General features: G+C 48.9%; 2 protein-coding genes across 7 annotated transcripts in view; one reads left to right on the top strand and one right to left on the bottom strand.

The window, feature by feature from the left end:
* OGG1 (8-oxoguanine DNA glycosylase) overlaps nucleotides 1-25,799 on the top strand; it is a 31,761-nt gene that overhangs the window by 1,273 nt on the left and 4,689 nt on the right. For 2 of the 5 annotated variants that reach the window (XR_010662967.1, XR_010662966.1), the window contains exons 3-6: nucleotides 266-445; nucleotides 2,429-2,610; nucleotides 3,603-3,753; nucleotides 17,177-17,354. Coding sequence is in view for 3 of the 5 variants with exons in the window: in XM_065933206.1 (XP_065789278.1) it covers nucleotides 266-445; nucleotides 2,429-2,610; nucleotides 3,603-3,753; nucleotides 3,925-3,974; nucleotides 4,199-4,288 (653 nt within the window). In the remaining 2 variants the exon portion in view is untranslated. Of the gene's footprint in view, nucleotides 1-265; nucleotides 446-2,428; nucleotides 2,611-3,602; nucleotides 3,754-3,924; nucleotides 3,975-4,198; nucleotides 4,337-12,623; nucleotides 12,864-17,176; nucleotides 17,883-25,799 lie in introns of those variants that run through there. The other 3 variants (XM_065933206.1, XM_065933208.1, XM_065933207.1) reach the window with 3 other exon arrangements.
* On the bottom strand, nucleotides 4,517-16,007 carry CAMK1 (calcium/calmodulin dependent protein kinase I). 2 transcript variants are annotated; one of them, XM_065933210.1, is made up of 12 exons: nucleotides 15,256-16,007; nucleotides 12,872-12,986; nucleotides 10,754-10,885; nucleotides 9,202-9,276; nucleotides 8,956-9,094; nucleotides 8,018-8,144; nucleotides 7,849-7,924; nucleotides 7,060-7,172; nucleotides 6,439-6,517; nucleotides 6,255-6,342; nucleotides 4,855-4,972; nucleotides 4,517-4,748 (listed from the first exon to the last, which is right to left on the bottom strand). In XM_065933210.1, the coding sequence occupies exons 2-11, from the start codon at nucleotides 12,952-12,954 to the stop codon at nucleotides 4,901-4,903; spliced, it is 984 nt and encodes a 327-aa protein (XP_065789282.1). In that variant the 5' UTR covers nucleotides 12,955-12,986; nucleotides 15,256-16,007; the 3' UTR covers nucleotides 4,517-4,748; nucleotides 4,855-4,900. The 2 variants fall into 2 exon arrangements, with proteins under 2 accessions (XP_065789282.1, XP_065789283.1); XM_065933211.1 differs by lacking the exons at nucleotides 12,872-12,986; nucleotides 15,256-16,007 and adding an exon at nucleotides 12,505-12,641.

The following is a 25,799-nucleotide window of genomic DNA, read 5'->3' as shown; positions in this document are numbered from 1 at the left end:
CATCACCTATGTGACTGGGAATACCACAGTGAACAAAACAAATCCCCAACCTCATAGTGCTTACATTGTGCATTCTTGTCTGTGGAATGGGATGATAACACGGACCTCACAAGATGCTGCAAAGAATGAGAGCTCCATTGTTACTGTCTTTAATAACGCTGTCCCTCATTCCCCTAGGCTCCCATTGGAGCCTAGGATCTGAGGGTAAGAAGAGCTCACTACCAACAGCAGGTGATTTCTCATTCCCTGCCTTTCTGGTCCCCAGGTGTGCGACTCCTGCAACTGGACCCCATTGAATGCCTTTTCTCCTTCATCTGTTCCTCCAACAACAACATTGCCCGCATCACTGGCATGGTGGAACGGCTCTGCCAGACCTTTGGACCTCGGCTCATCCAGCTTGATGATGTCACCTACCATGGCTTCCCCAGCTTGCAGGCCCTGGCTGGTGAGTAGCTGGGTCCCTGCCTCCAGGCCTTAGAACAGCTTTCAGGGTCTGTTGAGTTCTCCCCTGATGCCTTTCTTCCGCCTTTCTTCCGTTTCACAGCTTCCTGCCTTTTTAAATACTGCCCTCATCCAAAACCACCCTGCCTGGTCTGGTCAGCCTCAGTTATACCTCATCTTCCCTGTCCCTGAAATGTCAGCACTTCAGTAGTCTGTGCTTTTTGTGCATGAGTTCAACGACTCATCAGAAGACATCTGTATACAGTGTACAGTAGTTTGGGCTTAAGATACATGTTCTAGAGATTGCCTGCCTGGGTCTGAATTTCTGCTCTGGCACTTGACTTCTGTCTATATGATCTTGAGCTCATTATGTAGCCTCTCTGTGCCTCACGTTCTTAATCCATTGACTGGGATAACAATAGCTCCACCCTGTCAGAGTTTCATGAGGGTTGAGTAAAGGAATGCACACAGTGCACCTAGCATAGTGTTTGGCATATAGGAAGAAAGCAGAAAATTCAAATTGTTATCTCTGCTGTGAACCCAACAATTCTGCATCCCAAAACACACATATTCTTCATGGGAGCGCTGTGAGGGAAGTAGTTTACAGAGGCAAGTACATCAGTTGGCATTTGTGAGAGCCAGGCTGGAGGAAGTGCTTAGTGCCTGCATGGCAAAGACACAGCCCCTGCTGGAGGAAACAGGATGTCCTGGGTGCTTAGAAAACCCATCTCAGGTCTCAGCTCCCAACTTAGTAGTCATAATACCTCTGGGAATTCATTCACTTCACCAAGCATTTCTTGGAATGGGAATGTGTGTTTGTGGAATGGGAATGACAGTTTCTTTCCAGAAGGGTTTAAGGCATGAATAAGGCAGTCATCTGAGCCACCAGGGAAGTCCTGAGTTTCCCTGGTGGCTCAGACTGTAAAGCGTCTGCCTACAATGCGGGAGATCCGGGTTCAATCCCTGGGTTGGGAAGATCACTTGGAGAAGGAAATGGCAACCCACTCCAGTATTCTCGCCTGGAAAATCCCATGGACGGAGGAGCCTGGTAGGCTATAGACCATGGGGTTGCAGAGAGTCGGACACGACTGAGCGACTTCCCTTCCCTAAGGCAGTCATGAGGTAGTGCAGTGCAATGGGTTAAGAGCACCAGCTCGGTATCCTAGACCTGTGCAAGGTCCCATCTCTGTCATGACCTTTCTTGAGCAAGTTACTTAACCTCCCCTAAGCACTCATTTTCTTCATCTGTAAAGTGGGAAGAACAGTAATATTGTCATCAAGGTCCTTGAGAAAAACATAATAGAAGCTGCTCCTGTTATTAAGACTATTATTTTATTTATTTTTTAGATTATTTATCTCTGTCTGCTCCGGGTCTTCATTGCCGTGCATGGGCTTTCTCTAGCCGTGGCAAGCAGGGCCTGCTCTTCACTGGGGTAGTTGGGCTTCTCGTTGCGGTGGCTTCTCTCACTGTGGAGCACAGGCTCTAGGACTTCAGTGGGCTTCAGTAGCTGCTGCTCTAGAGCACGGGCTCAGTAGTGTGTTACACAGGTTTAGTTGCTCTGTGGCATGTGGGATCTTTCAGGACCAGGGATCGAACCCATGTCCCCTGCATTGGCGGTAGCCTGTCAACCACTAGACCACCAGGGAAGCCCTGTGTATTATTTTAGATCATGAATGAATTCATGAATTCACACCCTTTGGAAAGGTTAAAGAACTCAACTGAGGAGTTCCTCCACGACAGCAAGTCCTTCTCAATCCCTGCTTCACTGCACAGCACATAGTGCTCAGAAACATTTGTAGAGGGGCAGAACCCAGGCTTAACTCTTTCCTTTGTATGTGCAAGTGTCCTGGGATCTCCCAGAGGATGGCAAGGTAGGAGAAGGGTACTTAGGAAAAGCATACCTGTCATTTGCAGGGCTCACACACTAGCCTGATGACAGGAAGGATTTGAGAATGTCTGACCCCTGTTCTCCCAACTCCCCCACAGGGCCAGAGGTGGAAGCTGAGCTCAGGAATCTGGGCCTGGGGTACCGTGCCCGCTTTGTGAGTGCGAGTGCCCGAGCCATTCTGGAAGAACGGGGTGGACTTCCCTGGCTGCAGCAGCTGCGCAAGGCCCCCTATGAGGAGGCCCACAAGGCCCTCTGCACTCTGCCTGGAGTAGGCACCAAGGTAAGGCCCAGGGTTGAGGGGGGCGGGTAGAAGCTACTCTAACTACCCATGAAGAGAGTAGCAGAGGAGGAGACAATGCAGTCCTGAGAGCTGGGTGTGGGCTTGGCTTCTGGAGACAGAGTGGGAGGGAGAAAGGATACCAGCAGATGTTTTATAAGAGAAAATGTAGAATGCAGAAAGGGTATAAAAGACATTGCTCTTTGAATGCATTTTTAGAAAGACCATTTGTTCAGGTACATACACACACTGCCTTATGTGTGCAGAAATTTCTGGAAGGAATCATAGGAAACTCAATAGTGGTTACCTTTGGGAAGACAAATAAGATGATGTTTCCAACTTTTTTTTAAACACCATACCATGTGACATGCAAGATCTTAGTTCCCTGACCAGGGATTGAGCCCATTCCCCCTGCATTGGGAGCTCAAAGTCTTAACCACTGGATCACCAGGGAAGCTTCCCACTTTTCATTTTGTTCTTCCCTTAAAATTATATGTACTTACAGAACTTTTAAAAAAAATTTTTTATTAAAGGATAATACACCTTCTTGTTTAATATCAAGAACGGTTAGGTATCAGAAAGATGATTGGAAATTTGATATTTATTGTTTTCTTTTTTATATTTCTCTGTACTTTAAAAATGAATTTTTATTTAAATTACTCTTTTTAATGGGCTCTGAACCCCAGCCTAACATTAAATCTTGTTTCTGAGTCTCCCTGTCTGTGTAACTTTGTCCAAATCACTTCGCCTTTCAGGACCTGTTTTCTTGTCTACAATAAACCTTCTTTTCGGGTTATGATGAAACTGGCACACATAAGATGTTTACCCAGTACCACTCCCGTCACAGCTGTCTTTTAAATTATTAATAGAAAATATAGTAAGAGTGTCCTCAGAGTGGAAAAGGAAGCATCTGGCTTTGGGACTAGAAGCAGGTTGCTGACTGGACCCTGCCATTCCTCTGTGGCTTACTGTGGCTTACTCTCTGTCTGTCAAAGGTGGCCGACTGCATCTGCCTGATGGCACTAGACAAACCCCAGGCTGTGCCCGTGGATGTCCACGTGTGGCAGATTGCCCAACGTGACTACAGCTGGCATCCAACCACCAGCCAGGCCAAGGGCCCGAGCCCCCAGGCCAACAAGGAACTGGGTAAGGAGAGAGAGTGGGATGTCAGGGCTGGGATGTGTGGACTGGGGTGGTAGAAATACACCTTTCCCTAAAACCCCACCCTTGTGGATAGGGAGCACAAGGGGCCATTTAACGTCACCTCACCACTTCTGGTTTAGGTTTTTTTTTTGTTTTTTTGTTGTTGTTGTTTAGGTAACTTTTTCCGGAACCTGTGGGGACCCTATGCTGGCTGGGCCCAAGCAGTGAGTGTACCTAGACTTCCCCTCCATCTCCAGTCCAGACCCCATAGGACTTCTCCCTGGCCCTGACCTATTTTCCTCTACCTCCATTGCTGTCCCAGTTGGCCCTAAGGACTCTCTACCCACCCCAGCCCTGCCACCCATGAACCCTTCCAGCTGCCCACACTGCCCCACCAGTCCTGAGCCGTGCACCGCCCCCACTCAGACGCTCACCCCTCTCGCCCCAGGTACTGTTCAGTGCTGACTTGCGCCAACTCCACCGAGCTGAGGGGCCACCAGCAAAGCGCAGGAGGAGGTGCCCAGGGCCAGAAGGCTAGGGGGGTACAGAGAAAGGGATCCCTGAACACCCCTCCCTCCTGCTCCCTCCTGCCCACCCCCATCCAGTCTCATGTTGGAGAGGGGACTTCCTGTAACTACCTCAGGGGCCAGGCACCCTCAAATCAAGCAGTTTGCACCAGAATGTGGGGTATAGGTTGTCTGAGGAGACAGAGCTGCCTGTGGTTTTGATCTCTTCCCTTTATTATAAGAAGGAACAATAAAATAGAAATATTTGTATGGAAAATGCAGTGGAAGGGTGGTACAGAAAGGGGTGTGGAGGGGGTGGGCAGGGTACCTCCCCAGTTCAGGGAGGGAGGGGGAGCAGGCCATCCCCAACCCTTCCTGCACAGCAGATCCTGACCCTGGATCCAGGCCCCTAGAGCTGGGGGTGCAGAGAGGGGGACAGTTCTGGGCTGGGCTCCACACAGCAGTCGCGACAGCAGCAGCCAGCCACCGGCCCTACATGGGAAGAGATAGCAGAGCTGATCACAGGAGCAGACCTCCACTCCAGCCTGGGCCGCTCTCCACGGACCTCCCATGCCCTTGCACAGAGGCCTGTTCTCACCCCCGGCTGCTGGTGCCAGGAGCTCGCCACGGCTCGCTGTCTGTCCCTACCCCTCCTGGCTGGTGCCCAACTGTAGCTTCCTCATGTGCCTCACCACAGCTGTGGCATTGAAGGCTTGCTGTGGAGAAAGGCAGAAGGGACTTTTAAGACAGTAGGAGATCGTGGGGCAGGGTCTGGCAGTAGAATTCTTAATAGCAGTTCTGTTATTTTCATTCAAGTGATATTGGTTGATCCCTAAAACCCCCTGAAACCTCTACAAGACTTCATTATATTCAATCATATTATATAGTTACACACACATACACACACAGATATAAAATGTATACATGTAGACATGTATAATTTTTCATATAATTCACATTCACATAATAGTCAACACTTTGTATAGCATTGTGGGTCAGATACTGTTCTAAACACTTAATAGATCATTTAATCTTCCCGAAAGTCTTTGAGGTGGGCATTGTTGGTGTCAGCATTGTCAAAGGAGAAAACAGGCACAGAGGTTAAATGACTTGCCCAGGTGTGTATCATTCTCTGTTCAACCTGTCTACTGATATGTCCGTCAAATTTACCATGTCCTAAATCAAAATCTCTCCCAAAACAAGTTTCTGGACCCAGGATCTCCATCTGTACCATCATCCACCTTGTCCCCAACCAAAATCTTGGGCAAGCCCTGGACCTCTCCTCCTCTCTCTTCCAGCATCCATTCTAACATCACTTCTTGTCAGTTCTGCCTCCCAAACGACTCCTAGTCCAGTGTTCTCTGTTCCCACTGTCACTGCTCTGATTCAAGCCCTCACTGTCTCCTGACCGCATCTCTGCCACAGTCCCCTAAAGGGTCTCCCGGCCTTCACCCTGCCTTTCAGCATCTTGAGAGCCCCTTGTAAAGGTCAAGTTTCAGCTGAAAATCCTTCTGGAGCTCCTCAGCATCCTTAACATCAAGTCAGTGCTCTACTGTGGGACCTGAGCCCCCAGGCAGCCTGGCCCCGACCTGTCTTCAGCCTGGTTTCCTGCCTGCAGCCCCTTCAGCCCCTCCAGGCTTAGCACTTGCACTGCTTAAATGGCTGTACTCTCTTCTCCTGGCCCTTTGCACCCTGGTTCCCTCTGCCTCAGACCGTATTCTTCTGTGCTAGGCTAATTCCTACTCCGCTCTCAGGCCTGACCAGTCTGTCAGGCCATGACCACTTTACGCCCCTTCCAGGACCCCATAACTTGGATTGTCTCCTTGAGAAGCATACACTGTTCTCCCTCTAGTCTTGAAGATCAGGGACCATCACTGGAATAAAGTAGGTGTCACAGCATTGCATGAATGAATGAGACCCTTCAGTAAGCATCCCTGAGCATTTACTGTGTGCCCCACTTGGTGTTAGCTGGAGGCTAAACGGGGGTTGTAGGCTCACCTTCCACTTGCTTTTGGCAAAGTTCTTCTTGATCTGCTCGCTCACTGACTGGTGAATATTCTTATCTAGGGCAGTATCTCCTGCAATCCTAGGACAGGTGTGTGTAGAGGGCTGTCAGTGAAGGGCGAGGCAGGCCTAGGGGCCCCAGACCCCATCCTAGCCCGAGGTGTGTGGGATCTCTCACCAGGGGTGCTGCAAGGCCTGCTCACAGGTGAACCTCTTCTCTGGATCCTTCTCCATCAAGTGCCGGATGAAGTCTTTGGCTGAGCCCCCCAGACAAGAGCAAAGACAGCATGGCAGTGCCTGAGAACACCCCCAAGATAGAACCCACCCCCTCAGGTCTGGCCTGGCATCAAAGCCACATCTGTCCATGCACTGTCCCACCCCACCTGTACTCTTTCTCTAAGCCCCCCAACCCAACCCAGCTCTCCAGCTTTCTCCCTTAAGAATAACTTGTTCTTAGAGAAGATTCACACTGACGTGTAAATGATTGATAATGGCTTCACAGCTTTGCCGCCTAACTGGAGGCACAAAAGGACAGATGAAAACATTAATGGTGTTGTTTTAGGTACTAGGAAATCAGTGTGGGGAGGCAGTCTGAAAAATACTATGTCTGACCAGGGCCCAGGCAGAGAAAAGCACCCAGGGTGAGGTGTCTGGTCTTAAATTCAGTGCTTAATCTGGGGCTGGGGAATCTGGTGAAGTGAGGAGACCTTCCCCCACCCCCACTCTCCAACCCCCCACCCAAGCAGATGAAGCAGGGACTGGAGGTAAGATCAGGGGAAGAAAGCAAAGCCCCAAATACCAGAATCAGAGATGTCATCCCAGTAAGGAGAGTCAAACTCGTACTCAGCCTTCAAGATCTGTTCAAAGAGTTTGGCATCATTCTCGTCATAGAAGGGAGGATAACCACAGAGCCTGGGCAGGGAGAAACTCATTCTCATTTCCACTGTCGGGCTCCCAGATGGAGTTTTGGTGCAGTGTTGAGCTTCGACAGGACCCCCAGGAAGGAGTTCCCCTTCTACAAAGTGGGGGATCTAACTCTCTACCTTGCTCACTCCTGTCTGACCCCACTGGCTTTCTACTCCGTACTGTGCCACCATCTGTCCTTCCTCAGGGCCTTTGCACTTGCTCTGTGCTCTCTCTAAGCCACTTTCCCCGAACACTTTGAGTGTCTGGCTCCCTCACTTCATTCTGGATGCCACTCAGGCCACCTCCTCAGAGAGGCTCCTGACCTTATCTAAAACAGCATCCATCCCATCTCCCTACCCTGCTAGATTTTTCTTCACACTTGTCTCACCACCTGCCACTATTTTACAGATTTATTTATTTGTTTATTTTCTGTCTCCCCTACTACTAGCATGTCTGCTCCCTGAGGGCAAGCACTCAGTCGCTTTTGTTCTCTGCTCAATCCCCAGTGCTTGGCCACAGTGGCCAGAAACATAGTCTCTACTGAGTGAAATAATACAGTCATTAACTGGTAGAGATAAATATGGATGGCAGGAAGGAAGAAATGGCACAGAGGAAGAAGAGAGCAAAGTAGGGGAGAGGAGAAGTCTGGAGTCACATCCGTAACAGCCAGGCCCCCACTCACAGGATATAGGCAATGACCCCAATGGACCAGCAATCCACGGCCTTGCTGTAGGGCTTCTGGGCCAGCACTTCAGGGGCTGTGGAGGGAACGGGACATGGTGTTAACAAATCTCTGCCCTGCAGCTCCCGCTTCTTCCCTGCCCACAGCCCCAGACCAGGGCCCTCCGCACCCACGTATCCTGGGGTCCCGCAGGCCGTGGAGAGCACGCTGCCAGGGTCTTCCATCTTGGAGAGGCCAAAGTCGGAGATCATGATCTTGGAGTCTTCATCCAGGCTGTAGTAGAGCAGATTCTCTGGCTTGGAGGGTGGAAGGGAGGGAAAGGAGAGTTGGAAATGGTCAGAGGCTAGCAGAAGCTTCTGCCTCCACAAATACCCCAGTGAGCACCCCCAAAAAAGCCACTGTAGTTTTACAGCTGCCATCTTGGTTGGAGGCACAAGAAACTCAAGGAGGTTCTCAAGGAAGTTAGAAGTTCCAAAAAGGACAAGGACCTCGGGGGTATGGGGGGTATCTCCTATAAACCTCAGGTGTGTATTGTGAAGCCCTGAAGAATTTTTGAGCACCTACTATGTGCCAGATCCTGTGCTGTGCTTGATTTCAGTTCATCCTTACCACGTCCCTGCCAGGCCACGTGGCCTGTAATCCCTCTCTACAGATGAGGAAACAGGCCTTGAGAGGCACAGTGACTTGCAGTGGGGGATCTGCAGTTAGGCAGTGGCTGGGCCAGAGTGCAAAGTCAGCTCTGCTTCACCCCAGTGCTCTCCCCCTAGAGCAGAGTGCAGTGTGCCACCAAACATGCACCTCATCATCATCTCTGAGGGGCAGGGCTTTGGGGATTTCTGGCTTTCTTTGTGTTGTGCTGTCATCCAAGTTTTCTACAAAGAGCAAGTGGGAGTTTTAGTATCAGAAAAAACCTAAGATGTTACTGGGATAATAACCTTTGTGTTCATCTGAGTGTCAGAACTGGAATGGGCAGGAAGCAGTTTAGGGCTTATGAGGTCAGACAGAAAGGCCAGGTTCAGCAAGGGGTTGAGAGGCACCCAAGGTCACAGAAGTTTGTGGAGGCCCCACCCTTGGGTGCCCTAGCTCCCCACACAGCCTCACACCCACCTTGAGGTCTCGGTGTACGATGCCCAGGTCATGCAGGTACTTGACGGCATCCAGCACCTGGAAGATGAGGCGGCTGGCATCCCGCTCCGTGTAGAAGCCTTTTTCCACAATTCGGTCAAACAGCTCACCGCCCGACACCCTGCAGCCAGGGACAGGGCAGTCTGGCCAAGACAGCGGTGGATGCAGAGAGACCAGGGAGGGGGCAGCAGGGACAGGTGTGAGAAGGGCTGACTCGGGGCCACTCACAGCTGCATGATGAGATAGAGGTGTCCCCCACTCTCGTAGATGTCATCCAGGGCTACAATGTTGGGGTGCTTGATCCTGAAAGGAGAAATGAGGTGGTTCAGAGCTGACAGTTCAGCCACCTCCCTACTCATCTTAAGGAAACACTGCCTGCAAACCTGGGCAGGATGAGCCAAAGATCTGGGTCCCAAAGGGAAAAGCTGCTTTACCGTGATGTGTTACAGTGTCACGGGAGGCAGCCGGCTCTGACATCGCACAGACCTGAGTCCTCATCTGCCTCTACCACATGCTGTTGAGGGCAAGTCTTCTCACCTCACAGTGCTGACTGCTATAGGATTTTAACACTTGTCTGGGTTTATAAATTTGCCAGCCTCTCCCACCAGCATGTCACCTCTATAAGACCAGCAGCTTTATCTTGCTGACCACTGTTCCTCCATAGCTGGTGCAGACTGCTACTAAGTCACTTCAGTCGTGTCCGACTCTGTGCGACCCCATAGACGGCAGCCCACCAGACTCCCCCATCCCTGGGATTCTCCAGGCAAGAACACTGGAGTGGGTTGCCATTTCCTTCTCCAGTGCATGAAAGTGAACAGTGAAAGTGAAGTTGCTCAGTTGTGTCTGACTCTTAGCAACCCCATGGACTGCAGCCCACCAGGCTCCTCTGTTCATGGGATTTTCCAGGCAAGAGTACTGGAGTGGGGTGCCATTGCCTTCTCTGGGTGCAGACTGAGTGCTCACTAATATTCACAGAGTTGAGTATAACCTCTCCAGGCCTCGGTTTTTTTTAATCTGTAATATGAAGCCAGTGATAGTACTTCCCTCCAAGTATTGAGGTGAGGATCACATGAAGAAATGCAGGGAAGAATCTTGGCACAGTGCCTGGCACACAGTAAACACTCTAGAAATGAACCAGTGATGGCGAGTGAGTTTAATGGAAAGCTTGGCTCTGCCACAGACTTGCTGTGTGACCTTAGGCAAGTCCTTTGTCCTCTCTGGGCGTCAGTCTTCCCGACCCAGTGGTGGAAATGATTATTTCGTCCCTGCTCAGGGTGGTGGGAAAGCTCAGGTCGGGGGCTGGAAGTGGAGATTCTAAATGAGCTTTCCAGTGAGAAGAGCAGGCTTCCCAGCAGCATGAGCAGTTCAGACACCATCTGGTTGTTGTCAGGGCATCAGCAGATGAGTGTTTTTAAACTTGTGAGGTGGTGTAATATGTGGGGCAACTTGAGGTAGGTCTAGAGATAGCATCAGCAGAAATACATGGGTTCAAGACATGTTCAAGGATTGACCTTTAGATCTGACTGGACATTAAACCGTTGTAAAGAAGCAGTGGTATCTTAATCACATCTGTCATGTTTGCTCTCGTGCCAGGCACTTGAAGTAAAGGACCTCTAATGCTCCCCACATCCTACCAAGTGGAGATAATTACCCCCATTTACAAATGAGCAGTTTGAGGCTCAGAGAGGTTAGGTGATTTGCCCAAAGCAGAGAGAGGAGGGGAGTGAGACAGTTCAAGACAGGGTTGACCCAGGACAGGGACAGAATATGTTCCACGCACTTGTGTAGGACAGCAATCTCGTTCTCCATGCTGCCCTCCTTGCCCTCCAGAGCCTTCTTGGCGATACATTTGATGGCCACCAGCTTCTGAGTCCTCTTATCTTCTGCCAGGATGACCTCGGAGAAGGCTCCTCTGCAGGGAGAGGGGATTCATGAGATGGAGAACCGGAACCTCAGCTTCCCTCCAGCCTCTCCTCCATCCCCCTATGGTTTTCGTGACCATCCCCAGGACAAGGAGGTGGAACGAGCCTCCCTCTATCACGCATTCACCTCTCTGGTGCCAGAGGTGCCCCAGCCTAGCCAATGAGAGTTGTCTATCCCCTGGCCACAGTAACTGGGTCCTATGATGGAAGCCAGGTTACTGGCACTTTGAGAATGAGGTGTTCTTTCCTGCTAAGTTGGTAGGATGTAAGCCTGGAGCTAATGGTAGTCATCTTTGCCACCACTTGGGGAGAGCCTGCTTGAGAATGAAGCCAACACAAAGGAAATCAGAGCTAAGAAACAGTCAAAGACAGTTTCCTGATAACATCATGTGAGCCCCTGTACCCCATACCTGAAGTTTACCCCCTAGGCTTTTTGATTATGTGCATGACTGATTCATTCCTTTTTCTGCAAAAAACCAATTTGAGTCATGGCTTATTTAACACCCTTTAGAACCATGAAGAACATCAGCATCACCTGGTAGCTTTTCAGAACTGTGGAATCTTGGGCCCCACCTTAGACCTACTAAAATCAGAAGCGGCATTTTAACCAGATCCAATACTTAGGCCACCTGATTAGAAGAGCCAACTCACTGGAAAAGACCCTGATGCTGGGAAGGATTGAAGGCAAAAGGAGAAGGGGGCACCAGAGGATGAGATGGTTCAGCAACATCACCAACTCAATGGAGATGAATTTGAGCAAACTCCAGGAGATAGTGGAGGACAGAGGAGCCTGGCAGGCTACACACAGTCCATAGGATCACAAAGAACTGGACATAGAGACTGAACAACAGATGATGTGTATGCTCACTGAAGATTGAGAAGCAGTGCTTTCAAAGAGACTTAGAAAGGAGCATACTCATTTTCACTAAAGTTCACTGGTTAACGAATGAGTGTTGACTAGTGCTCTCTAGAACTATTTGCTTTTCCTGGGACAAGAAGTCACAGTCAATGAACAGCATCTCATGGTGAAAACTCAATCATCAGACTAACTAGTGACTATGACAGCCTCATTGCTGGCTTCAGTCTTGTCCCTCTTCAATGTACGCTCTCTACTGTGGCCAGAATGACCATCCGGAATTGCAAATCTGCCACAAAGTCTCAAATGTTATCCTGTGGCTCATGAGATTAATCCCAGCCTCTGTAGCTTGTCTTTGAGGCCTTACCTGACCTGTTCCTCTCTTTTCCTCAGTGTCTTCCACTCCTCCCCTCAGCCTCTGATTATAAGCTCCACCAGACTCTGTCTCTTTCCACACATAACAAACCTCTGAGCCTTTGTTTATGCTATTCCTCCTGCCTGGAATGCCTTCTCCCAGTCTGACAAGTACTCTCCTACCCATCCTTCAATCCCCAGCTCTAATGCCCCCTTCTCTAGAAAGTTATTCCCCACACAGAAGCCACTGCTCTCTTGGTTCAACAAAGTCCTCATTTGCGAACTTTGCTAGAACACAGCACACACCCGGTTGTCATTTTCTGTGGGCCTGTCTCCCTCATATGTTTGGGATCAACTTGAGGGGCAGAGATCAGGTTTGAGTTATTTCTGGATTCTCACCATGGAGAACAGAGCCATGCCCAGCTTCAGTTCCAAAACCTAGGCCAGAACCCCCAGTTCTTGGCAGTCAGTTTAAAAAACTGGCTCCTTCATTCTCGCCTACTTTCTTCTTGTCACAGGGACCCAGAGCAAGAGCAGCCTCTGTTCTACCCCGTCAGCCAGAAGTGAAAACTCCGGGCCGCTCGGGCCATACAAGGCCACCACAGAGCCTGGGCTGTAGGAAACAGGAAGCAGAGATCAAGTGGCCAGAGGAAGCACCACCCTGGACCCAGCCTCCCCAGCCAGCCAGGCCCAGAGTGAGGACCTTCCCCACCCCACCCCCCAGCTCAGGGACAGCTCCCCCTTCTCTCCTGCCTCTGAGACTCACGTTCCCAGAACATCGCGGAAGTCGTAAATGTCTCTAATGTCCTCCGCCTGCTTCCAGCTGGGGCCTTCCACTGCCCCTGGCATGGCCCACTGCCCCCCGGCCACAGCCAGGGCTCCTGGGAAAGGGAACGGAAGAAGACTCAGCAGGGCTCAGACTTCCTTGTGGGAACTTAGTGAGGGCCCCATTGAGCACACATTTATTCATTCCTTGATTCACTCATTTGACAAAATCATCCAACATTCATTCACAGGCCATGGGTTCATTCAGCAACATCCATTCATTATATCCTTAAGCCTAGAGGAAAATCCTTCAGGTGGCAGCAAAACTGTTCAATAAAGTCACTCATTCATTCATTCAGCTCACCTCCCAATTTCTCCCTCTCTAAATCCAAACAGACGAGGGGACACTGAACTCTAAGAGGACACCAAAGAAGACCCCAGAACAATTTGTAGAGACACACAGCCCCAGAGGATCGCCCTGTCCCCAGAACCAGCGATGTCACTGCCCCACCCCGGGAATTGCTGGGGTGTCTCCTCTCCCTCCTCCTCCCTCGCCAAGCCTCTCGGAAATCAGGTTTCCGGCAGCCTGGGCTTCCAGCAATATCTCAGCCACGTTTTTAAATAGCTCCTTCTGCACTGTTACCACAGCAACAGCAGGCACAGCTGGAGCTACCCAGGCCTCCTGTTACCCCTCTCCGTCCTGACTCCCCATCTGGGTCCCAGTAGCCTGAGAAAGGGTCCCCCACAACCTGTTCCCTACTGGCTTCATCTCACCCTGATCCAGCCTATACTTTTACTCTGTTGAGACCTCTGTCACAACCAGAAGTAGCGGGTGAGCACTCTCCCCAGTTATCAGACAGAGAATGGGGAGCTGAAGTTGGAGATAGATAGGATTTGGTTGGAGATGGATAGCTGCCCAATGAGGCCCCAGCTAAGCTCGCTGAAAGCAAACACCTTGGAGGGCACTGCAGCCAGACTAGGATCCATCCAGAAAACACAGCCTCTCAATCCCATCATAAGCCCACGGAAAGGGAGGTCAAAATTCAGCCCAGTGTGCTGTGTGACCTCAGGGAGGGCACTTTCCTTCTCTGTTTCTTCTGCTGGAAAAAGAGGGGAAGGTGCCCTAACTAGAGCCCATGGTGTGAGATTCCACTCTTTGGATGGGACTTCGTTCCCGGGGGGCCTGACCACCCATCCCAGAAACTTCTAGGAAAGGAGACTTGATGGTAAGCTCCAGAGGGCAGAATTTTAAAATCCATCTGGAGGCCTGGTGAAAAAAAGAAAACCGACCCTCACAGTTCCACACATATCCCTGCACCAAGACCCACCCACAACCCTGAAACCAGACACCTGCCCCCAGATCTGCACACTCCATCTCCAAATGAGTCTCTGATCACACATGTACACCCAGACATCAACCCACATCAACTCACTCCCCCAGACACCCTCACACCCAGACATCTCTCCCACACCCCAAAACACATCCACACACACCAGGACAAGATGATACCAGACAGAACAGATACACACACACATACCTACCTCACCTGTATACCAGACATCCTGGATTCCTCACACCTGTCACCCTGCAGCTCCTGTACACCCTGTTCAGTGGCTCAAATCATGTCTGAGTCTCGTGACCCCATGGACTGTAGCCCACCAGGCTCCTCTCTCCATGGGATTTCCCAGGCAAGAATACTTGAGTGGATTGCCATTTCCTTCTCCAGGGGATCTTTCCCACCCAGGGATCGATCCTGTGTCTCCTGCTTGGCAGGCGAATTCTTTACCACTAAGCCACCACAGAAGCCCTCCTATACACCCTAGATGCTCTTAAACTCCAAATCCTTATACATCTAACTCCAAACATCCTCAGGACACAACTATATACCCCCCAACTCTGACTTACTATCCTTTGAGCCAGACGCCAGCACACACAACAGTTGGATATAGTCTGCAACAAAAACACGGATTCCCAGACATCCCCACCCAGACGGATACCCTTACACACCAACATGCCTGCAACTTCACATTTGATCCACTTGCCTGTGCTAAGACATTCGCACAACCCCAATACGGCTGCCACACATCTATACCTCCAAATGCTCAGTCCTTCCACACTCAGGCCCAGCTGAAGCTGAAGGCAGACACATACAGACACATCCCTCCTCACCTTCCTCTTTTACCCGCTCAGTTTCCCACTGGCCACCTGGCACCTGCTGGGCCTGGGACAGAGCTGGGGGAGAAAGGCCCTACCCTGCCCAAGTAGAGTCCAGCACGCCCAGTCCAGCACCCCCTCCCATCCTTGGGAGAAGGTACCCAGAGGATGGGGGGTCCCGCCGCCCTCCGGCGCCCACGGTCGTGGGCGGGGCGGCTCCCGGGCGGTACCTGCGGCTGCCCCGCCGCGGGGCTGGCTGGGAGGCCCGACTTGGCTGGGGCCGAGCTCCGGCCGCCGTCCGCCGCTGCTGCGCGCCTGGCCCGCCAGCCCGCTCTCTCGCTGGGGCTCGGTTCGGGCTCCGCTGGCTCCCTCCGCCCGCCTGCGGCTCTGATGTCAGTGGAGGAGGAGCCTGCGGCGGAGGGACTGGGGAGGTGAGGCCCCGCTCCGGGGCTGGGGAAGGGGCGCCCGGGGCGCGGGGCGCTGAGGAGCCCCTCGGTTCAGTCAGCGCAGCCGCTGGACTCGTTCTGTCTTTCGTCTCCCGGCGGGGTCCCTGTTTCGCAAAAGGAACCACTGAGGCATAGAGAGATGAAGGGTTCCGAATCAGCAAGTGGTCAGAAGCAGAGTTGAATTCGAACCCGAGTCTGCCGTCTTCCGAAACGGAAGCTGACCGTTTTCACCCAGTCTCTAGAAGTTTCTTTGAGACCAGTTCTGTGAGCTCCCTTAGGGCAGAGCTCTGTCCCCCTCCCCTCCCCGCCCCGGGAATTAGTCCCTGGGAAGGGCTTGGGAGACTGATGGGGGCGGAGGAATGGGGCCGTTGGCAAAGGCCAGCGCAGAAGTAAGCAATGAAGGGAAGAGAGGCAGTCGTAGGGTGGGGGCCGCCTTCCACTGGCGGGAAAACTAGAAGATCCTTCTCTGAGGAAGAGCTGATGCTCTAATTCCCTACACCTGCCAGGCCGAACAGGTGTGGTGCCCGGAGGGCCTGGGGCGGGGAGGGGAGGGGAGGAGGGAGAGTTAAATCTGGATCCCGGGGGAAGTCGGCCAAGGAGGGCCACGTGACGGGGCCGGCGCCTGGGGCCCGGGGCTCAGGGCCAGGTTGGGGAGGGGAAGCCCGAAACCGCTCGGGGCCGGCAGGCAGGGGGCCAGAGGACCTGACTGACGTCATCCTGTGCAAGACCTTTCTTGGGAAGATGGTGGGGCGGGGAGGAGCGACTCCCAGGAAGTCGGGGTGGGCCTGGACTGGAGCCGGCCAGAGGAGCCAGCCTGAGGGCCCCCGACTCCACCTCCATCACGACCGAGTGCTGCCCCCAACTTTTGAATTCCCGCTTTTTCCATCTGGAAATGGGGAGTTGTGCGTTAGTCGCTCAGTCAGTCGTGTCGACTCTTTCTGACACCATGATTTGTAGCCCGCCAGGCTCCTCTGTCCATGGAATTCTCCCAAGAACACTGAAGTTGGTAGCCATTCTCTTCTCTGGGGGATCTTCCCCACCCAGGGATGGAAGCCAGGTCTCCTGCATGGCAGGCAGATTCTTTACTGTCTCAGCTATGGGGAAAGGACGAGGCTTACCCCCAAGTCAGTTTCAACTGGCTTTTCCCTCTCTTATGCTAAAGACTGTGTTCTAGGTAGTCAGTTTGTTATGCCTGTTTTATGGGTGAGAGAGGAAGGTGGCTGAGGTTTCTAGGACAACTTACCTGGGTCACACTTTGTCTCCCTGAGTCTCAGTTTCCTCATTTGGAATATGGGAATATTGATGACAGACTCAGAGTGCTCCCGAGAATTATATGAGCTGATGAATGTGAAGTGCCTGGAATACCATTGGGATTTAAAATATGACAGCTAAAATTTACTTTTACTTTAGTATAAACAGAGGCTCAGAGAAGGGACCTGATTTGTCTGGGAATAGGGGGCTAAGGGGCAATTTCCTTCCCCCACTTCTCCTTTCCACTGGTTAGATTCTTTCACTTGTCAAGTGACAGAATACCCACTTAAGCCAGCTTCACCAGAGAGATACCTAGGGCTTAACATAGCTGAGGCAAGAACACCATGGCTCAGCGTCAGACTGGAACTGGAGACACAGTACTTGTAGGATTTGCTTCCTCTCATCTCTCCTTGTCTTGATTTTTCCTTTCACTTTGCTTTCCTTTCCTCTGCAGAGTGATCTCCTTTACCTGGCAACAAGCATGGTGTGAGAGCCCCAGCTTTCCAACTGAACGCAGCAAAAGAGGAGCTACGCCCAGTTTCGTGTATCAGTTTCAGGGAAGGACTGTGATGGGTTCTGCTGAACTGACACGCCTATGCTTTCACCCCTGAACCTGTTGGCAGAGGAATAAGGTACTACACGGGGTAAATGTATTGTCATGGGCAGCCCCACCAGAGTCACAAGGAATGAAGACGGCTATATTGCCCAAAGGAATAGCAGTGCTGGACAGGCACAACCAAAATCCATCCCAGCCCTGCTCCCATCAGTCAGAAAAAAAAAAAAAATCAGTTAATATGTTTTGTTACGTACTCTTCCAGACTTTTTATAATGTGTATACATATACCCATTTCCTCCTATAGCCCCCATCTCCAAGGAGCCCTCATCTTCAATGAGCATATTTCAAGGTACTAAAAAAGTAAGTCAAGGAAAGTCAAAATATATGGAAACAAGAAAAGAAAAAAGTAAAGGAAGTAATTCCCTTCTCTCTGTAATTAAAAAATGACATAAGAGCTCAGACCTTGCCATCAGTTCTTGAATCCAACAGAAAATTAACCGTTAGATGTGTGAATGGTCTTCTGAGATTAGAGAAAAATGGAAGAAATATCACAAGGAAAAGATGGACAGGCTTATGTGCAAACATAAAAACCTTTTTTATTGAGGTATAGTTTATTTACAGTGTGTTCATTTCTGCTGTGAAGCAAAGTGATTCAGTTCAGTTCAGTTGCTCAGTTGTGTCCGACTCTTTGCGACCCCATGGACTGTAGCACGCCAGGCTTCCCTGTCCATCACCAACTCCCGGAGTTTACTCAAACTCATGTCCATCGAGTCGGTGATGCCATCCAACCATCTCATCCTCTGTCGTCCCCTTCTTCCTGCCTTCAATCTTTCCCAGCATCAGGGTCTTTTCCAATGAGTCAGTTCTTTGCATCTGGTGGCCAAAGTATTGGAGTTTCAGCTTCAGTGTCAGTCCTTCCAGTGACTATTCAGGACTGATTTTTCTTTTAGGATTGACTGGTTGGATCTCCTTGCAGTCCAAGGGACTCTCAAGAGTCTTCTCCAACACCTCAGTTCAAAAACATCAGTTCTTCAGCGCTCAACTTTCTTTGTAGTTCAACTCTCACATCCACACATGACTACTGGGAAAACATTATATATATGTGTGTGTGTGTATGTGTGTATATATATACACACATACACACATATATATATTCTTTTTTATATCCTTTTCCGTCATTCCTTTTATATTCTTATCCATTTTATCATAGGAAACTAAATATAGTTCTCTGTACTATACAGTAGGACCTTGCTGTTTATCCATTCCATATATAATAACTTGCATCTGCTAACTCCATCCTCCACTCCACCTCTCCCCTCCCTGCCTTCCCCTTGGCAGCCATGTCTGTACCCTGTGTCCATAAATCTGTTTCTGTTTCATAGATAGGTTCATTTGTTTAATGAACAATAATAAAATAATAATAAAATAAATATTTTATTTATTTATTTATTGGCTGTGCTGTGGCACAGTTTGCACGATTTTAGTCCCCGACCAGGGTTTGAACCTGAGCCACAGCAGTGAAAGTGCCAGTTCCTAACCACTGGACCAGGGAATGACCAGGAAATTCCCTGTGTCGTATTTTAGATTCTACATATAACTGATACTATATTTGTCTTTCTCGGTCTTAACTAACTTACTGTAATAATCTCTAGTTGCATCCATGTTGCTGCAAATGGCATTATTTTGTTCTTTTTTATGGCTGAGTAGTATTCCATTGTATATATGTAGCATGTCTTCTTTATCCATTCATCTGTAGTTGGACATTTAGATTGTTTGCATGTCTTGACTATTGTGAATGGTGACATAAGGGTGCATATATCTTTTTGGATTAGCTTTTCATCTGGATATATGCTTAGGAGTGGGATTTCTGCATCTTACGGTAATTCTATTTTTAGTTTTCTGAGGAACCTCCATTTTTTTTTCCATAGTGGCTGTACCAGCTTATTTTGGAGGTTCACTTTTGTCCACATCCTCTCCAAAATTTGTTATTTTAGAGTTTTAATGATTGCCATTCTGACCTGAGTGAGGTGGTACCTTGTAGTTTTGACTGTATTTCTCTAATAATAAGAGATGTTGAGCATCTTTTCATGTGCCGGTTGACCATTTGTATTTCTTTTTTGGGAAAATGTCTATTTAGGTCTTCTGCTCGTTTTTCGATTGGATTGCTTTTTGTTGTTGAGCTGCATGAGCTGTTTGTATATTTTGGAAATTAAGCCCTTGTCAGTTGCATCACAATTATAAAAACATTCTTAACTTCTGTTGTTGGAAACAAACCCAAAACTCTACCTTATTCCAAGATCATAGCTAACAGTAAAAGGCAAACTTCAGACTGAGGAAATGTTTTAGTGACAATGGGTTAATATTTCTATTATGTAAAGAATACACAAAATTGATAACTAAGAACCCAATAAATGGTCAAAGGAGACAGATGAAACACAACGAACATGGAATATTTGCTACCTTGAAATTAGTCAAGGAAGTACAAATTAAAAGAAGAAACCATTTTATAGCTGATGTTAGTGTGAGCAATGGGTACTTCAGTATTTCTGGTGGAAAAATGACTTGCTAAAAATCTTTCTTTTGGAAAGCAATTTGGCAGTATGCATCAAAAGCTTAAAAAAAAAAAGCTTAAATAATGTCCAGCCTTTTGACCCAGGGATTTCTCTTCTGGGAATCAATTTCAGGGAAATAATCCTAAATTAGGGCAAAGCTATGTGCTCCAGGATGTTTGAAGAAATATTTTTATAACAACAAAATTTAGAAGAAATTACCAAAAAGAGGATGACTAAAACATATAAGGTACAACTACCAGATGTACTACTTCACAACTTATAAATTGATGGTACCTGCAACCTACTTAAGAGAGTTTTCCTCTCCTTTTCTAGACATTAGGTCCCCAAGGACAGCACTTTCAATATTATTTCTCCTTCCATTCTTGAAGGCCCACAAGTTCTAGTCAAGCCCCACATTTGAGGTTTTCCTCTGCCTCTGTGGTGCCTACCCCTACTTTCTCACCCAGGAACAGCCTATCTTTAGAGGCTCAGAGGTCCCTCTGCTGTTTACCAGATCTCACTAATTTCTCTTGGCTAACACAGGCATATTCTAGGGCACATATTCTTGACCTTTCGCTGATTCTCATCCCACAGAACCTAAAATTTTGTATGTGATGGTGCTGGCCAGCCCAAAGAGGGACGTTTGTTTATTTATTTATTTATTTATTTATTTTGCTTTCTGAAAGATCTTTAATAAGGTACCTTGGGAACTCAATTCATTAAGGAAAAAAACCAGGTTGGTTTAACTATAACTGATGTTTCAGTGCAGCTCCAAAAGTCTTTATAAATACAGTCATTTGGAGAGGTGGTCCTGGTCCTGGATCAGATTATTCCTTGTGTTTCTGAGAACAGTAAGAAGGGGGAGAATTGTGATGTTGGGAATATGCTGCTGCTGCTGCTAAGTCACTTCAGTTGCGTCTGACTCTGTGCGGACCCCATGGACTGCAGCCTACCAGGTTCCTCCATCCATGGAATTTTCCAGGCAAGAGTACTGGAGTGGGTTGCCATTGCCTTCTCCAGAGAGGGACGTTTAGATAAGGCCTCTAAGGTCTAAGACCTGGCTTACAACACTGACTCACACCAGCTATCTGATCTGGCCCTTCCCCTTTCTGTATTCTAGTTTCCTCATCTGTAAAGTAAGGGTAACAGTATTGCCTGCTCTGACATAGAGTTGTTGAGAGGAGCAAATTCACGTACAGTGCTTGGCACCACCCTAGCTTGGGGGTCCCTTGCATAACCATTCTCCCAGAGTTGTTTTAACAATATGTCCTGAGCTTTCATCAGAGGTTGGGATGAGAAATCACCATGTGAAACTCAGTCTCCTTTTCCTGTCACATTTATGGAGAATATTATCTACATATGACTCCAGTTGAGAAATTTCACCAGCATGACAAATTATTAGAATTTTTGTCAGTAAAACTGGGAGATGCCCTTTACTCTGATATCAAATGTTCTGAGACTGATTCATCATATTTCCATTTTGCACCTTAGCTTCCAGGAAGCTTAGAGCTACATCTAATGGTTAATGACCATGACTCCATTAAACCAGATGGGCTTAACTTTATGAAAATCATTAGACACACCCTCAGTTATGTTTTCCCAAATTCTTTTGAAAAAGAAAGAGACGAAGGGAAGAGAAGGAAGCCGGTATAGTTCAAAAAGAGGGCTTGGCATGCCCCTTACTTTATCAACTAGAACATAGGTTTGGTTTCTCTAGGAGACACCCAAAATAATTGTAACTTAAAATAGAAATGTACAACAATCTGGTTACAGCAGTCTCAGGCTGGTACAATGACTACAAGGTAAGAGGAACCCTAGCTTTTTGTCTTTTTACTCACCTGTTCCTATGGTGTCTTGGACCACATGTTTCGAGAAGCGTGGCCACCATGCCTCATCCCAGCCGTGGGGAGAAGGGAACATGGAAGGCACACCCCTTGGGATTCAAGACCTCATAGTAACACACATCTCTTCAACTCACATCTGTCAGCCAAAACTTGATCACATGATCATACCTAATTGCAAAGGAAGCTAGGATATTAAGTCTTTCAGAGGCACGTGTCCAGCTAAAAATCAGGAGTTCTATTACTATAGAAGAAAGGGAGAGTATATTTGGGAGGACATCTGCCAGTTTCCGCCACATCCTCCATCTCAGATGTGATTCTTTGCACATGATTGCACTCCTGTCTGCTGCAGTTTCACCCTCACCCCCTCTTTTCAGCGCAGCCTCCCTGCTGCCATCAGAGTACTTCCCATTTTAGAGTGCTGTCATGGCACTGCCCTGTTCACAAACCACCCCTGACTCCCTACTGCCTAGAAGAGTGACGCCCAGACTGTAAAATGCATCGGGAATCACCGCAGGGCCTGCTGAAACAGACATCTGGGCCCCCCCTGGAGCCCTGCTGACTGGGTAGATCTGGGCCCTGAGAATTTGCATCTTTAAGTTCCCAGATGCTGCTGGCGTTTCTTGTTCAGGAACCACACTTTGAGAACAACCACTGACCTTAGGAATAAAGCCAGTGAACCTTAACCTGCCATTCAAAGCCTGTCCCAGCCTGGTCTCAACCTACTTTATGCCTCATCTCTCATCCTTCCCTCCCCCTCCACACATCCAGGGCTCCAGTCACACTGAAGTTCTCACCTCTCTCTAAGCAAGCCAGCTGTTCACACCTCTGTGCCTTGCTGTTCCTTTTGTCTGGAATGTCTTCTGACCCTCAGCTTCCTTTCCACGTTCTCCCCGAAGTCTTTTCTCACCCTCTAAATGAAATGGAAGTGTTAATTGCTCAGTTGTGTCCGACTCTCTGTGGCCTCTTGGACTGTAGCCTGCCAGGCTCCTCTGTCCATGGAATTCTCCAGGCAACAATACTGGAGAGGGTAGCCGTTCCCTTCTCCAGGGGATCTTCCTTGACCGAGGGATCAAACCTGGGTCTCCCAACATGGCAGGCAGATTCTTTACCGTCTGAGCCACCAGGGAAGCCCTCTGACCCTCTGAGCTGTTATAAACCAGTCTCTGTCCCAAGTCCATGCAGATTTTATATATTCTTCTGTCTGCTTTTATTGCCTTGTGTTTTGGTTGTCTGCTCAGCTGCCTTCCATTGTCACCCACGTGGCTTTTAGCCAGGGTAACAGGATCATTGAGCAAGGAAACAAAAGTATGAATGAGGAAATGGAGGCAAGTAGATAGAGCAATAAATGTTTTATGAAGTGAATAAAGAGAAAAAGCAGTGAGTGAATTAATACATGAACAAGTGAATTATGGTCTGTTTATGCTTAGTTCTCTCCTTTGAGCCCTGAGCCACTCATCAGGAAAGGAATTTACTCTCTGACCATTTTTCCACAAACTTCCAGTCATTGCTTCCTTCTTTTTTTTTCTTTGGCTACACCCTGTGGCTTGCAGGATCTCAGTTCCCCCGCCAGCAAATGAACCCAGGGGTCACAGCTGTGAAAGCCCAGAATCCTAACCACTAGGCCACCAGGGAATTCCTCATTGCTTCCTTCTTAGCAGAAGTCATGTGCGACCTTGCATCCCCCAGTTAGTTCCCCAGAGTGCTCAGGAGCTGAGAAGTCCTGGGGACCCACGCTAGGTAATGTTCCCTACGCCAGGGTTTAACCTCTACCAAGTCCTGTTCTCACTCACCCTGGTGTTTCTGAAAGTTAATTGTAAGGCATTGGGGACTCAGGCTAAACAATGGTAGTGGATGATTTTCAGGGCCAACACACAAAAGACATGTTTTTACCAAATTGGTGATAAGGGGTCACTGTCATTTCCAGTTAAAATTGTAGCCTAGGGAATTCCCTGGTGGTCCAGTGGTTAGAATTCCACACTTTCACTGCTGGGGCCTGGGTTCAGTTCCTAGTCGGGGAACTAAGATCCCACAAAAAATAAAAAAATTGGAGCCTTGAGGTGCCGAAACTAATCTCCTCCTTCTCAAAGGGAACCCAGCTTTCCCCAAAGCCCATAAAGGAGGCCTTCTTTGGCTCTAATGGACATGGGCAGGCCATCAGAAGGGACTCCCTGTCCTGTTGTGGTTGTCACCTGTCACTGGTACTAGCAGGGCTGTAACCGTTCTTGCACTGAGGCTATGTAGCCTCAGAAGGCAGTGAACCTTTTTGAGCCTGGATGTCCTCCTCTGCAAGGTAGATGTTACTTCTCACCTTGTAGGTGTGTAATGAGCATCAAATAAGATATGGGAGCGAAGCGCCAGCATAGTACCAGGCAGAAGGTAGATGTGCAGTAGAGAATAACTAGAATTCTCACAACCGATCCTTGAAAGTTCCGTTTTTTTCCCTGATGAACTAGGCCCAGTCAGTCTTCTAGGGTTTTTCCTTCTATTTATAATGTCTACCTTCCCCTCTCACAATTCTACCTAATCTTGGGACCTCGGCTGCCATCGTTCCTCCTCCACAAAACCGTCTTCTGTTCCTGGAACACTGTGCTAATGATGCCTACTATACTTATGGTCTGGTCTAATGGACATGGAAAGGAGTTGTAACTAAGAATAGGGGGTCTGTAGGCAGGGCTTCCATGTATTGCCGTAGAGGTTGTGCACTACCTAAACCTAGAAGTACCGTACACAAACTCTAAGGAAGTGGGGCCCTATTGTGTCATAAAGAGACTCAGTGTGCAAGTCAAACTGACTGAGCTTGAAGCCATGCTCAACCATTAATCCACTACTTGAGTAGGCAAGGTATATCAACTCCTAAGACTGAAGTTTCCTCATCTGTGACTGGGATATTATTAGTACCTACATGAGGGATGTTTGAGAAGATTCAATAGCTTAAAAAGTTTAGCAGTGCCTTGTACAAGGCCGAATTTATTGAGCACTTAATTTTAGAAATTAAGTGTGGGTGTTTCTCTCTGAGAAGGCTGTACAGAACCTCGGGGCAGTGAATCACTGAAAATCTGCAGCAACGCCTCCCCCACCCCCCACCGCCACATAGCAAGAGGCAGAGCCTCCCTCACACTGTCCTCTCAGGACTACACGCCACCCCTTTTTGCCAAAATCCACTTGCATTAGTCACATCTGTTCTAGTTGACAAATGACAAAGCTCCAAAGTAGATTAGCTTAAGCTGAAAGAAACATTTGTGGGCGAATATAACTGAACTCCAGTGGAGGATCCAGGGCATCAGCTCTATCGTTTGAGAGCTCTTGTCTTCCATCTCCTCGCTCTGCTTCCTGAATTGGCTGTATTCTCAGGCAGACTTTTCCATGTGGCAGGAAAATGGGTTACTGCGTGGTTCAAGCTTATATTCTGTGTTTTTTTCACTCAAAAGAGATGTCCTCCTTTCTTTCAGCATCCATAGAGCAGTCTCACATAAGGCCTCTGATTGGCCCAGCTATGGTCACTTGCCCACTCTTTGGACCAGTCATTGTGGCTAGAGGGATGGCAGACTGAGATTGGCCATACTGGTGTCACGTGCCCACCCTCGTCTGACAGCCCCACAGAGCCAGGTGGAATGGGAAAAAGGCAGTTCTCTAACAGGAGAGGTGTTGGCCGTCCTGGCCATCCTCCTTTAAGGCTCTATTCATAGGTCACTTCCTCAGGGAATCTCTGCAACCCCCCCCCTCAGATGTGGACCTCAACCTTCCCACAGTAAATTGCAAATTATTCTCTGACTCTCTGACACCAAAGTTTAGGAACAGTTGGAGACAGACAAGACTGTTTATTCATCTGCTCTACCCTGTCTCCCCACTGCCTTAGGCTTAGTGGGGAAGCAGATTTCTTTCTCATGGAGCATGATATAAACACATTAGAGTCATCCCTTGCTAGTGGCTGGTTCAAGAATGGGCATGTAGGACCGAGATTTGGCTGGTGAGACCTAAGGGTGTCTGGGAAAGGCTTCTTGCTCTTTGGGGTTGGCCGTGGAAGCCAGCTGGTGCCTTCCTGCCCTCTCGTGCTGGACAGAAATAAGGAAGCATTTGGCCTCTCAGCTGCTACTGGCTGCCACTGCACAGCAGGAAGGGAACCTA

The sequence above is a fragment of the Muntiacus reevesi genome, chromosome 4, assembly GCF_963930625.1.
Source record: "Muntiacus reevesi chromosome 4, mMunRee1.1, whole genome shotgun sequence".
Classification (NCBI taxonomy): Eukaryota; Metazoa; Chordata; class Mammalia; order Artiodactyla; family Cervidae; genus Muntiacus; species Muntiacus reevesi.
The sequence above is the reverse complement of the archived record's forward strand: the minus strand, read 5'-3'. Positions and strand labels throughout refer to the sequence as shown.

Excerpts from the sequence above, each read along its gene's own strand:
- CAMK1 (XM_065933210.1), bottom strand. The coding sequence starts at position 12,954 with ATGCCAGGGGCAGTGGAAGGCCCCAGCTGGAAGCAGGCGGAGGACATT. Across the intron at positions 8,145-8,955 it reads TCGTACACCGAGACCTCAAG|CCAGAGAATCTGCTCTACTA; the intron begins GTGGGTGTGAGG and ends CCACCCTCCAAG. Across the intron at positions 6,518-7,059 it reads GGATGACATCTCTGATTCTG|CCAAAGACTTCATCCGGCAC; the intron begins GTATTTGGGGCT and ends TGGGGGGCTCAG.